This window comes from Nerophis lumbriciformis, linkage group LG07, assembly GCF_033978685.3.
Source record: "Nerophis lumbriciformis linkage group LG07, RoL_Nlum_v2.1, whole genome shotgun sequence".
Taxonomy (NCBI): domain Eukaryota; kingdom Metazoa; phylum Chordata; class Actinopteri; order Syngnathiformes; family Syngnathidae; genus Nerophis; species Nerophis lumbriciformis.
In genome coordinates this window covers 27200358-27215000 of record NC_084554.2, presented here as the reverse complement: position 1 = coordinate 27215000, position 14643 = coordinate 27200358, and the positions used below count along the sequence as shown (strand labels likewise).

At 40.1% G+C, this 14643-nt stretch overlaps 1 protein-coding gene across 7 annotated transcripts in view; it reads right to left on the bottom strand.

Moving 5' to 3' along the window:
• ctnnd2a (catenin (cadherin-associated protein), delta 2a) overlaps positions 1–14643 on the bottom strand; it is a 723152-nt gene that overhangs the window by 207181 nt on the left and 501328 nt on the right. For all 7 annotated transcript variants that reach the window (XM_061965552.2, XM_061965556.2, XM_061965554.2 and 4 more), the window contains exon 13: positions 12677–12809. In XM_061965552.2, coding sequence (XP_061821536.2) covers positions 12677–12809 — 133 coding nt within the window. The remainder of the gene's footprint in view (positions 1–12676; positions 12810–14643) is intronic.

The window sequence follows — 14643 nt, the reverse complement described above, 5'->3', positions numbered from 1 at the left end:
ACTTTTCTTTTCCTTATATTTTCGTGATCGACTAGTAAGATCCTAAAGATCGACTGGTAGATCGCGATCAACGGGTTGGCGACTCCTGATCTAGTGTGAGACTATGTGTAAATTTTAATTTACAAAAAGAATAAGCAGAGGAATAAGACACTTTTTGTTTAGATTATTTTATAAAAGCACTCCCTTAATTTTCAAGACAGTTTTTCAAATTGTTTAAAATGGTTTATTATTTTTATTTTAAAGAAGAAAAAAAAAGGCAGGAGTGTTTATTTTTTGGCTCATGTTTTCAAAATCTGTGAGTCAACACTTAATAGATTGTTCTTAAAAAAGGATATGTTTTTGTGGATGTTGCCCTCCAGTGGGTTCCTCGGACCACCAAATATTGCCACAAGAGCCCGGATCAGGGTTACAACACTATTTTATTTTTCCTCACAGCGTGCAAGTGTTCTGCTTTTCAGCAAAATGTTTTTCTAAGTTTGTGTCTTGCTCTCTCTCTCGCCTTTTTCTCCAGCTCCCACTACAACAACTCTCTCCTCCCGGATGCTGCCTTTTAACAGAGCGACAGGTGATTAGATAACCAGGCCCAGGTGGGCCATCTACGCACCTGTCGCTGATCTCGAAGCTGGTCCTGGCACACCCCGCTTCGCTGCAGGTCCGCAGGCCACGCCCCCCTCCACAGTTTTTTTTTAGCGTCTCCACATTTGTTTGATGACTGCTTCAAGGCTCACTCTTATACTATAACTATAATCATAACTAATCTGTTGATTGCTATGTTGCCTAACCTTCACCATGAATCTCTCCAAGTTTATGTAAGTGACAGAAAGAAAAGCTCTGTTGTTTGGCATGAACTACTGATTTGCATGCAAACATTGCTAGACCATGAATGATAAGGCGATCCACCTAATTTGACATTTTTTCTATGAGAAAAAAATAATTTTATGTCGAGTCAATACAGTTCCGTTCTTCTCCAGGATGTTTGGATGTTTACCGTATTTTCCGCACTATAAGGCGCACTTAAAAACCACAAATTTTCTCAAAAGCTGACAGTGCGCCTTATAACCCGGTGCACTTTATATATGGATAAATATTAAGATTCATTTTCATAAAGTTTCGGTCTCGCAACTTCGGTAAACAGCCGCCATCTTTTTTCCCCGTAGAAGAAGCGCGCGGTGCATGCTGGGATATGTGACGTTTCATTTCCATTTGTGTGTTTATGTAAAGACCCCAAAATGGCTCCTATTAAGTGTGTTGTCTGTCTAATTATAAATAATGCAGACGAGGCGTGTTAACTGAGTTCTCAACGTTTACTCACAGCGTGCTCATAACCACATTCTAACTCCCAGCATACAACAACGCTTCTCAGGGCTACCGCGCATGCTCGTCACTATCGTTGCATGCTGGGTAGTGTAGTTGTTATATTTGCTAGCTCATAACATCACATTAAGAGACACGCTTACGCGCTTAATTCAATACTCGCCGTCATTCCGGGTGGATTGACAAAAGACCTCCAGCCGCTAGATATTGGTGTCAACAGTGCATTCGAAGCTAGACTGCTAACTGCGTGGGAACAGTGGATGACAGAAGGCGAACACACGTGACGTTCACCAAGACAGGGAGACAGGGAGACAGCGCCAGACGACATTTTGGATCCCACATTCGCCCAACTTTTCAATTCGGACAACGAAGGAGAATAATTCGAGGGATTTATGAATGAAGAATAACTTCAGAAAGTGAGCGTTATGTTTATTTTGTGTGTTGTGACATTAACGTTCGAGCAACATTATGTTGCTATTGCTCTGCACTATTTTGAATTTTACTATGTTTGTGATTGCACATTTGCGTACATTTTGGGAGTGAACAGAGTTGTTAGAACGCTGGTTTTTAATATATTATTAAAGTTTGACTGACCTATCTGACTGTTTTTTTGACATTCCTTTAGCGCAGTTAGATGCGGCTTACAACACCGGGCGGCTTATAGGTGGACAAAGTTTTGAAATATGCCGTTCATTGAAGGCGCGGCTTTTAACCCAGGGCGCCTTATGGTGCGGAAAATACGGTACTTCTTTTGGGGTCATAAAGATCCTCAACTGTTTACCGATTGAATAAACGCATGACACATTTTAGTCTTTTCTCTGCTAGTGTACACAATATTGCAGATGGTGACTACTTAGTTTGTCATACAATAGTCAAATATTCAATTCAGAGGAGTTTAACTGTCAACCTCACACTCGAATCGCCGGGCTTCCAACAGTAATAATCCTTACTTCTCCCTGACAGTCCAAATTGATCATGTCCCTGGTGCCGAGCTAGAGCCAAAGCTGACCAGAACAGAGCCGATGTGAGGACCTCACGAATAGGGGTGTCCGGGTTGGTCCGATATCAGCAAAAAAAACAATAATAATATCGCTATTGGCCAATGCGCAAGAGCCCAGTACGGGTATGATGAAAAAGTTGTATCGGACAACCTCGATCACTAAACTATTCAACCTCTCCCGTGTTTATCTGAGTGTTTTAGCCTTGTTATGGACTGAAAAGAAGCAAATTGTGGTGATCCACAATTTGCCAATATTTGACTGTCAACTAATGACACAATCTAACTGAGGCTGCCAAAGTTAACACGATAATAACGCGTCAACTATAAGTTCCTTTGATGGCGCTCATTTTTTTAACACGCGATTAACGCGCATGCGTTCTGACGCTTTTTTGACTCTCGGTCCATTCCGTAGCGTGAGAAAATATAATGACGATACATTATGGAATTCCCATGTCTAAAACCATGGCAAGTCGTTCTCCCGACAAAACAAGACCATTCTATCTTTGCTCGCCGTGAGACGACATCACTAGACCAACTGCCTACTGGCGCGCTTGGCCCCTTGCAGAGAGGTGGAACTTCATTAATACACAGTTGAGTGCATCGATAACATAAAATACCAATTGTTTCACTAACTGCTTCAGTAAGATGGAATAAAAGCTCAGCAAAAAAGAAAGAATGTAAGCAAAGAAGTCAAGACTTAATTTTTATCAAAGACTTTCACGTCGTCAAATCATGTCAAGACACATTTTCTCATACAAATCACACACTTGTGGCTTCACAATAATAGTGATAGGCGTCAAATTCGGTCTTACTACCATAACAAAATGAAAAATTGTCTTACATTGTAAGACAATTGTAATCTGTGGTATTTTTACCTAAATAAGTGTTTTCTGGCAGATTGAAATAAAGTGTATATTCTTTTATAACCTGTTCTGATTGATTGTTTACAGAATGTTTAGCAGGCTGAATATTACATTTTAATAATAAATAGAGAAAGTCAAAACATGTTCACGCAGGGATATGAATACCATCAATTTATACAACATGTAATTAACAGAATATCAGAGGCATTTATTATTGGGGCGGCGTGGCGCAGTGGAAGAATGGCTGTGCGCGACCCGAGGGTCCCTGGTTCAATCCCCACCTAGTACCAACCTCGTCATGTCCGTTGTGTCCTGAGCAAGACACTTCACCCTTGCTCCTAATGGGTGCTGGTTAGCGCCTTGCATGGCAGCTCCCTCCATCAGTGTGTGAATGTGTGTGTGAATGGGTAAATGTGGAAGTAGTGTCAAAGCGCTTTGAGTACCTTGAAGGTAGAAAAGCGCTATACAAGTACAACCCATTTATCATTCATTTATATTCAGGTAAATATTACAGATTACATTAACAAACTTTGACAATTAAAGCATGATAGTAACAATCCACCTTGTGTGTTATTAATGCGCAAAACATGGTGTAGCTCCTCCTCTGAATGCAAGTGCTCCTACATCAGGAATACAAATTATGTATTCCTAAAAAATATAAAATCTGGCAAGACACTTTTTTACTGACATTAAAAGCATGTTTATGTCCATCCTGTGTTGAGCTGTTTAAAAAAAGCATAATGTTTATTAAAAAATCATTGAAGACACCTAATTGTCTAGTCATGTTTAAAAAAAAGAGGAAAATTATCTGTCCAGGGTACACTTATTATTGATGAAAAATTATTTCTGCGATTAATTTTGAGTTAATTGAACAATCTGCAAATTAACCGCGATTAAATATGTTAATCGTTTGACAGCCCCCCAGATTCGACTATGAAAATTCTTAGTGAAACATAGCCCTCATTGTTTTTTGTCTTAATCAGAAAAACATGAATTATTGAAACATCACTGAGTTTTCTCTAGAGAATTTCCTGTAAGGTTAAACTATTAAGAAAAAACGCATAATATTAAAATGAAATAATGAAACATATACTGTGTGTCAGAGTAGCTGGGGAAAGTAAGTCTAACACTAATTTTAAGTATTTTACCCACTTGCATTAGATGTTTCCCTCTTTTACAAAGAACAATAATTCGATACAACCTTGAGGATCCACCAAAACACTTGAGAATTACATGGAACAAAAGAGAATATCGTTTTTTACCATTAGGTAATGCCATTCCCTCCTACGGAGTAATAAAAGGTTTAATTTTCTCTGAATGTCTCTTTGCTAATGTCAAACTGTGAGAAGTACAATTATCTTAAAGAAAAACAGGAGTACTATTGCTGACAATTAAAGTTGAATGTGGTGATCATTTTGTTTATGGGTAACACTGCTTAAAATAACTCATGGAAATTAGTAATTATTTAGATAAAAATTAAATTATGTCCCAATTAGGAGCAGTTGTATGATTTCTAAAGTCTGTGCTGTATGCTGCATGTGAATGTGTGATATTTAAAGGCACAACAGCTGCATTCAATTTGTGTAATAAGTGATTGTGTTGCCCATTAATGAATGCTGGAAAACACAAAGCATTCACTGGCAAAAATGTTTGCCTTCACTTAGAAACGCTAATTATATCTGTCATGAAAGACATTAAACACTTCAGTTTCTTTCAGTGCTGCAAGGATTAAGTGAAATGACCGATACTGTACGTTTTTTTCTTGTGTGCAAGTCTGGCTGTCTTTTCCTTGTGTGTATTTATTGTTGTATGTGTGAGTGGGTGGATAGCTCACAGCATATGAGTCAAACTCTAGGCCCGGGTCTGGCCAGTCACAAAAAAAATAACAGTAATACTGTAAAAACAATTAAAATAAGCTAAAATTTGTGATGCAATGACAAAAAACCTGACAATTTGATAATGACTGGTCTGCTTGTCACAATGACGCCAAAATAATGTTTGCAGCAACATTTTTACACCATGAATTTTTTGTGTGGTGTCCAAACTTTTTCCACCAAGGGTCGTATACTAAAGAATGTTGGGGCCATATTCAAAATTGTTTTATTTTGTACAAAAAAAGAAAAAATACTTTATATAATATATACTCAAAGACAAAATTTAGGATCAGCTTTGTGTTATAAGTGACAAAGTGTATTATTATTAGAATCAATTAAAATCAATCTCATTACATTACATTACGTCATCTTCCTCAATTTTTCACATTTTAATGTTTTTTTTTACCTCTGTAATAATTAATACAAACCCCAAAACCAGTGAAGTTAACACGTTGTGTAATTCGTAAATAAAAACAGAATACGGTACAATGATTAGCAAATCCTTTTCAACTTAGATTCAATTGAATAGACTGCAAAGACATGCTATTTAATGTTCGAACTGAGAAACTTAATTTTTTTTTGCAAATAATCATTAACTTAGAATTTAATGGCAGCAACACATTGCAACAAAGTTGGCACATGGGCATTTTTACCACTGTGTTACATGGCCTTTCCTTTTAACAACACTCAGTAAACGTTTGGGAACTGAGGAGACCAATTTTTGAAGCTTTTCAGGTCGGCCAGTCTAGTACCCGCACTCTTTTACTATGAAGCCACGCTGTTGTAACACGTGGCTTGGCATTGTCTTGCTGAAATAAGCAGGGGCGTCCATGATGACGTTGCTTGGGTGGCAACATATGTTGCTCCAAAACCTGTATTGAACTGTATTGAACTTCTGGCTGTTGGAATTCGGCCATATTATTTGCCAAGGGAGTTTACTTCTGTAATCTTCATTGGAGTGTATGTTCCTCCTTCTGCTGACGAAACTGCTGCTTGTGACACCATTCATGCCGCTGTTGCTAAGCAACAGACCAAACATCCCGATGCCCTCATTCTCATTTCGGGTGACTTTAATCATGTTTCTTTGGACTCTATTTTACCCACTTTCCATCAATATGTGCACTGTGCAACACAAAAAAATAAAACTCTGGACCTACTGTATGCTAATTCAAAAGATGCATACAGAGCCACTGCCCTGCCCCCCCTGGGACGGTCTGATCACAACCTCGTGCTTTTAACACCTCGATACGTTCCTGCTGTGAGGAGGCAGCCCATCTCAACTAAATCAGTGCAAATGAGGAGCATAGAGGCTTGCATAGCCTTACAAGATTGCTTTGAGACTACAGACTGGGAAGTACTCCGTAAGCCTCACGGGACAGATATTGACAGCATCACAGACTGCATCACTGACTACATCAATTTCTGTGAGGACTCCATCATCCCTACAAAAACTGTCCACTGTTACCCAAATAACAAGCCCTGGATCACCAGCCAGCTAAAGGTGCTGCTGAATAAAAATAAGCTATAGCCTTCAGATCCGGTGATCGGGACGAGTTGAAGAGGATTCAGTGGGAGCTTAAAATTCAGCTACAAGAAGGGAAAGATACCTATAGGAGGAAGCTTGAAGCTAAACTCCAACAGAACAACACTCGTGAGGTTTGGAAGGAAATGAAGACCATCACAGGCTTCAACAATAAAGCCAAACTGCTGGAGAGGGTGTACATAGCGCCAACGAGCTGAATTTGTTTTTCAATAGATTTAGAAGTGCACCCCTTAATGACCCTCCCCTCACTACTCCTGTTCTCACACCTCCCCTGAACTTCAATACCCAAACTCCTTCTCTTTTACCTGCCACAGCCGTTTCTTTCCCCCCTCACTCCTCCCCCACTGAGAAAGCCAGCCCGGTGTGTCTGACACCTGGACATGTAAGACGGCAGCTAGAGAGAGTCAATCCAGCTAAGTCAGCAGGCCCTGACCGAGTCAACCCCTGGGTCCTGAAGACTTGCGCTGCTCAGCTAACTGGGATCCTGCACTCCATCTTCAACCTGAGTCTGAAGCTAGAACGGATACCATTGCTATGGAAAACATCGTACATAGTGCCGATGCCCAAGAAGCCCATCCCATCGGGCTCGAATGACTTCAGACCTGTTGCCCTGACGTCCCAGGTCATGAAGGTCCTCGAGAGACTTGTGCTGGATCAGCTGAGACCACTGGTGGCTCCTTCCCTGGATCCTCTACAGTTTGCATATCAGCCCCATGTAGGAGTGGATGATATTGTTATCTACCTGCTGCATCATGCTCACTCTCACCTGGATGGTGGAAAGGGCACTGTGAGGATTATGTTTTTTGATTTCTCCAGTGCCTTTAACACCATTCAGCCAATTCTGATGAGTGACAAGTTGCTCAGGATGGGTGTCAGTTCATCCATTGTCTCCTGGATCACTGATTACTTGTCTGACAGGCCACAGTTTGTGCGACTGGGGAGCTCCCTGTCGGATGCTGTGGTCAGTGGTGTAGGTGCTCCACAGGGGGACTGTCCTGTCTCCTTTCCTGTTCACCCTGTACACCTCAGACTTCCAGTATAGTTCCAGGTCCTGCCACCTGCAGAAATACTCTGACGACTCTGCTGTGGTCGGCGGGTGTATCAGAGAGGGACAGGAATTGGAGTACAGGACACTGATTGCTGACTTTGTGGAGTGGTCTCAGGCGAACCATCTGGTCCTTAATGTGGACTAGACCAAGGAGCTGGTCATCGACTTCAGGAAGAGAGTGACCCCGGTGGAGCCCATCAAGATCCAGGGCCGGGTGGTGGCAGTAGCGGAGCAGTACAAGTACCTGGGAGTCCATTTGAACAGCAGGCTGGACTGGAAGGACAACTGCAAAGCTGTTTACAAGAAGGGCATGAGCAGACTCTTTTTCCTGAGGAAGCTGAGGTCCTTTAATGTGTGCAGCAAGCTGTTGGAGATATTTTATCAGTCTGTTGTGGCCAGTGCCCTGTACTTTGCAGTGGTTGGTTGGGGGAGAAGCACCAGCAAAAGGGACTCAAACCGGATTGATAAACTGATCCGGAAAGCCGGCCAAACTATTGGCACGCAGTTGGAGGCGTTTGTGTCAGTGAGGGACAGGAGGACACTGGACAAACTGCTGGCCATCATGGACAATCCTGCCCACCCACTCCACCTGACAATTAAGGGACAGCGGAGCTCATACTCCAACAGGCTCCTTCAACTTCCTTCCCGCACTGTGCGATTCAAGAACTCCTTCATTCCACACTCCATCCAGCTGTATAATCACTCGCCTTACAGCAATAGATGATATCCGCCTATTACCTGACACCTGACATGTTAGCTACTTCTCTTTGTTTTTAATGTCTATTTTCCATTTTCTGCTGGATCTACTCTCTATTTCATGCTGCTGCTGTCACATATACTGTATATACTGTATTGTACATGGTCATTGGTATATATTGTATATATGTTATAGACATAATATAATATATCTCTATATATAATATTCTGTACACATATTATGTATATCTTCGTATATATGTTAGATTTTTTTTTATCGCTATATTAGTCTATTTATACCTGCATTGTCCTTTCCATCCTTACACTTTCCATCATTGTAACTGAGCTACTGTGTTGAACAATTTCCCTTGTGGATCATTAAAGTTTGTCGAAGTCTAAGTCTAAGTCTAACTATGCACCTTTCAGCATTAATGGCGCCTTAACAGATGTGTAAGTTACCCATGCCATTGGCACTAATACACCCCAATACATTCACAGATGCTGGCTTTTGAACTTTGCGCCTATAACAATCCGGATGGTTCTTTTCCTCTTTGGTCCGGAGGACATGACGTCCACAGTTTTCAAATACAATTACATTTTTTAAATGTGGACTCGTCAGACCACAAAACACTTTTATCAGTCCATCTTAGATGAGTCGGGCCCAGCGAAGCCGGCGGCGTTTCTGGGTGTTGTTGATAAATGGCTTTGGCTTTGCATAGTAGAGTTTTAAATTGCACTTACAGATGTAGCGACAAACTGTAGTTACTGGTTTTCTGAAGTGTTCCTGAGCCCATGTGGTAATGTCCTTTACACACTAATGTCACTTTTTGATGCAGTACCGCCTGAAGGATCCAAGGTCACGGGCATTCAATGTTGGTTTTCTGCCTTGCAGTGATTTCTCCAGATTCTCTGAACCTTTTGATGATACTACATACCGTAGATCGTGAAATCCCTAAATTCCTTGCAATAGCTCGTTGAGAAATGTTGTTCTTAAACTGTTCGACAATTTGCTCACACATTTGTTTGCAAAGTGGTGACCCTCGCCCCATCCTTGTTTGTGAATGACTGAGCATTTCATGCAAGCTGCTTTTATACCCAATCATGGCACTCACCTGTTCCCAATTAGCCTGTTCAGATTTGGGATTTTCCAAATAAGTGTTTGATGAGCATTCCTTTTTTGCCAATTGTGCCAGCTTTTTTGAAACACATTGCAGGCAACAAATTCCAAATGAGCTAATATTTGCAAAAAATAACAAAGTTTTCCAGTTCGAACATTAATTATTGTCTATTCAATTGAATATAAGTTGAAAAGGATTTGGAAATCAATGTATTCTGTTTTTATTTACGATTTACACAACGTGCCAACTTTACTGGTTTTGGGTTTTGTAGTACACTTTGTCACCCATTACACAAAGTTACTATGTCGCTTTAACTCTTTAACTAATATCTCCAACAGCTGTGTCCGACTGTTTACAGGCTAAAGATTGTACTTGCGTGAAATATGCCTTCAAAAGGGATGCATGCTCAGGGAGACACAATCACATTTCCATATTCCTTGTTAGACACATGCAAGAGAATTCCAAGAGTCTTGCCATAACAACGGCTCCAAATTGAGAAAAAGTTGCAAGTGCGAAGCCGCTTCTCAGACACTAATCGTCACCACAGACGATAAACTGAGTTTCTTCCAAGTACTAGGACTAGGAGTAGAGGAAAACAAATGGCTAAGCATGCTACCTACACACACACACCGAGCAGGACGACACAAGAAGCTAACTGCTAAGTAAAGGAGAATTGATCGTTCCAGATATTATCAATACCTACCATAGTATTAGTATACAAACTATACTAAAGGGATGACATCTTTTTCTTATCTTTTTGGTCATTTTTGTTCACGTTTACAAAGTCGTGAAGTAGGTCTCTGGATACAGGAAGGCGTTGAGCGCAAAACCAAATGATTTAAACGGGAGCCAATAGTAGTTTTTACTTTTGTTTACTTATTCTATACTAACAACTTTATTTTGTCAAAACAACTTTTATATAGCATTCAATATCAAACATTTAATATGTTGTCTGATTTACAACAATAGTAGCAAATTATGAATTCAAATAAATGAGCTTTATAAAAATGTGTTGTTGTGTTTACTTTAGTTACATTTCCAGGAACTCCAAATCGGATCAGATCAGAGACCTAAAATGTTCATCGGGACAACCCTACTATTCATGTTTAATTGTTAGCAGTGGTTGATTGTGAACTGAATTGTTGTCTTTTCACCTTATTAAATGAGTTTATTAAACATTATACTTACTATAATTAGTTATTACAATTACATGATAGTTAAGGGATAAAACATACAGTATCCGTATGGCCCCATCCGTCACGGTTTACCTGACACATGAAACGTGGCAAATTGGGTGGGTGTACTATCATCTTTAGCTGCTGAATATCTTAAAATGCGTTTAGTGGCAAATCCAACTTTGACCACAGCATCAGTTGCGATATAGAGCGGCGCCTTCCACCGTCTTGCAAAATGATTCTCACCCCGCCTTCATCTCACGCGAGATCCACCCAGGAATGGGGCCATTTGAATCCCTTCCCTACTGTTCATTATTAACATTGAAAACCCCAAATTATGATTGGAAAGGTAATATTTTGTACACAGTATATCGTCTCACTATAGCATGGGTGTCAAACTCTGGACCGCGGGCCAAATTTGGCCCGCCGTGTAATTTCACTTGGCCCTTGAGGCAGTATAAAATTAACACTAGAGCTGGCCCGCCGATTATATTCAGCGGCGGTGCCGCGGTAACACCGCATTCACCGCTAATTCTCATACTTGCCAACCCTCCCGGGAGAGTCCCAGATTTCAGTGCCCCTCCCGAAAATCGTCACATCCGCTTTTCATTCAGTGCAACGAGTGCTGGGGGTGGGGTGGTAGCGGGGGTGTATATTGTAGCATCCCAGAAGAGTTTGTGCTGCAAAGGGTTCTGGGTATTTGTTCTGTTGTGATTATGTTGTGTTACGGTGCAGATATTCTCCCATAATGTGTTTGTCATTCTTGTTTGGTGTGGATTCACAGTGTGGCGTATATTTCTAACAGAGTTAAAGTTGTTTATACGGCCACCCTCAGTGCAACCTGTATTGCTGTTGATCAAGTATGCATTGCATTCACGTGTGTGTGCGTACAGAAGCCGCACATATCTTGTGACTGGGCTGGTACGTTGCTAGAATGGATGAAAAGCGGACGTGACGACAGCTTGTAGAGGACCTTAAATGCAGTGCCTTTAAGGCACGCCCCCAAGACTGTGGTCCGGGCGCACTACGAGATATAATGACTGATGAACACCTTCGTTGGATAATGAAGGTTGCCTCAGCATTAATGAACTAGCATCCAAGAAAAGATGCCAGGTATCTGGCTTGGGCACATCAGATTAGATCATTGTGTTGCAAACTGAGCAGTTTAAAGTCCTGAATGGTTGGTTTATTCATTTTTATTTTATTTTCAAATGTATTAGCCTGTGGAAAAAGTTAATGTTGATATTTACCTCAGAAGGCTGCAAATAGAAAAGAGGCATTACATTTTTATTTAAATTGTATTTGATATGCCATTGATATTTTTTAATTATTATTATTATTATTTGAAAGTCGATTTTGCATGTCACTATAAAGTTATATAAGCCTTGCTTGTTCAATATTTAATGCAAAACTTGTTTGGGTCCCTATTAAAAGGTTAATTTGTTCAACCTTGGCCCGCGGCTTTGTTCAGTTTTAAATTTTGGCCCACTCTGTATTTGAGTTTGACACCCCTGCACTATAGGATCAAGATATGTGTGTCTTGCCTACACACGAGCATGGTGGTGGTGTGCATGAGTGCTGCGGTTCATGGATTCTAACCTGTGGCATTCTGAAGCGGAGCATGAACCTCTGACTACTAAGAAGATGCAATAAATTGCTGAAATGTGAGTGGTGTACTCACGTTTGTGAGATAATAAAGTTATTGAATGTCAAGGTGTTCCTAATGTTGTGGGCTTTGAGTGTGTGTACAACATCCCTATATGCTGCTTGCCTTATTAAAGACTTTATTAGATCGCACCACGGGGGCTTCCCTCTGAAATTGCTTTCCAGCGATCAGCACATGACTTCGGGAGTAACTGAACCTAATTACAACGTTAGGGAAGAAAAACAAATCAATATAAATGAAATACCAAAAGGTTTATAATCCAGAACAGGTTTGTTTATGTGCCATTACTTGAAACGCAAGGTTGGGAAATACAAAACAACGTAAGACAACCCTCTCATTTGTCACAAAGAGTTTTTATATAGATGAAGCTGACACCAACCTCGGCCTTGATCTTGTTGTCTCCGAAGCAGAGGTGTTGGAGGTACGCCGCAGCATTGGACTGCACAGATGGGAACTGGTGCTGCAGCATCTGGATCACCTCTGGCAGCTCGGGATCTCTCCAGCCAAACTCTCTGCACAGACAGGACAGATGGAGACATTTTGATTCCTTGGGAGCTTTAATAAAGCATCCTGCAGCTGATATCACCGGCGGGAAGACAGATAAAATCTGTACTCATCAGGAAGAAATCCAGACAAACAGGTAAAATGACAGCGTACGGATGACTGAGATTTAGGACGGTCAAAATATTATTTATGCTGTCTTCAGCTGGAGAGCCATTCTGACAGGCTCAGGAACACAAACAGAAAAATGAATGAAAAACGATGCAAATTCCAATTTGCCAAAACATGACTGGTTTCGCAGATCACCAGAGAAGCGGAAGTGAAAGAAGATGAGACCACAAAGTTAGCGGCACCCAAAACAATTATGTTTTTGTTTTGGTTTTTTTAACTGGGAAATGAATTGTGGAGAAACCTAAAACAGCCATAATGTTTATTTATTTAGTTATTTATTTTTGACAAACATGGTGTAAAACACTTTCAGGCGCTGAATATTCATGAGTGGCAGAGAAAAATAAATAAATACAAGAATAAAAAATATAAAATACAAAAAAATGTAAACAAATAAATAAATAGAAAATGAATACATCAAATCAAACACATTTTAATTCACGATGGTATCTGACCCTCCGTGACTACTGAGGAGAATTCTGTTCCATTCTGCTAAATTGAATATTAGGTTATATTGTACAGAGAAGGCCAGAATTGGTTTCTACTATACCCTACTTTGTTCTGTTTTAATGTAGTAGAGCTTGGATTGTGTCATGGTTGCGCTGGTCGTGACCCCAGAATGCAGAGACGACAGGCGAAGAAAAGGTAAAATGTATTTATTAACAACAAAAAATGAAATAGTGCAGTAGTGTATATAGGGAAAGCATGCATGCACAGGGTATATAGGGAAATCATGCATGTTTAGTTACAAAGCAAAGCAAAAGCACACAATGATCTAACCAGGAACATATGTAAAAAAGCATGCGCTAGACAGGGTAAGTAGCGACAAAAGAAGGTAAACAGAAAATGTAAACAAAAATAAGAGCGATGGACAGGAAATAAGGGAATAATAAATGTCATGAAAGACCAACACACTACTTTCTAATAAATAAAAAAAAAGGAAACTGGAAGTAATCAATTTCAGGGTCAAACGAGAATGCTCCAGCTCGCAAACTTTTTGTGTCTTGGTTGTTAAGCCGTAGGTGTGAGCTAAAATTCTGGTAATGAGGCTTCTAGCTGGCTTTGCAAATGTCACAGTGAACCTTGTGATATCCGACCAAAGCGTCTGGTGGGTCACGCACTAGCTTGTTAGCTAGAAGCTAACATGACATAACTTTGTTTATCCAAGCATGAGTTCGGGGAAAGTACGTGTGAAGGACAGTGGTGACAAGAACTGGAGAATATTAATTTAATTAAAGAAAGAAATCATTAAAAAAAATTTAATTAAAAAAAAAAAAAAACATGACCCAGGTGCACCTTGCACCTGTAGTCAACCAGCTTGTCTGCACCACACTGAGTCAGAAAGACTTGGATGTTAAAATAATATCTCCACTACAAACATTTTTCAATGAAAATATGGATGACCTGCTGATAGTGTGTTTGACAGAGAAGCAGCAAAAAGGAGATACTATAGAAGTTTGCTCTACAAGGTTAATGCTGTACATTATTATTATATTACTTTATAAAACTTCTGGAGTTGTTTGTCCTCCATTATACTGCAACATTTATCGTGCAGTATTCCTTATCAAAAAGTTTCTAATAAAAAAGCATGTCAAATGTTATAAATGCCCAGGTTTTCCAGACCCAGAATAGAATCATAGATTTTCAATTAATTTTAATGGGATTCAAAATACGATT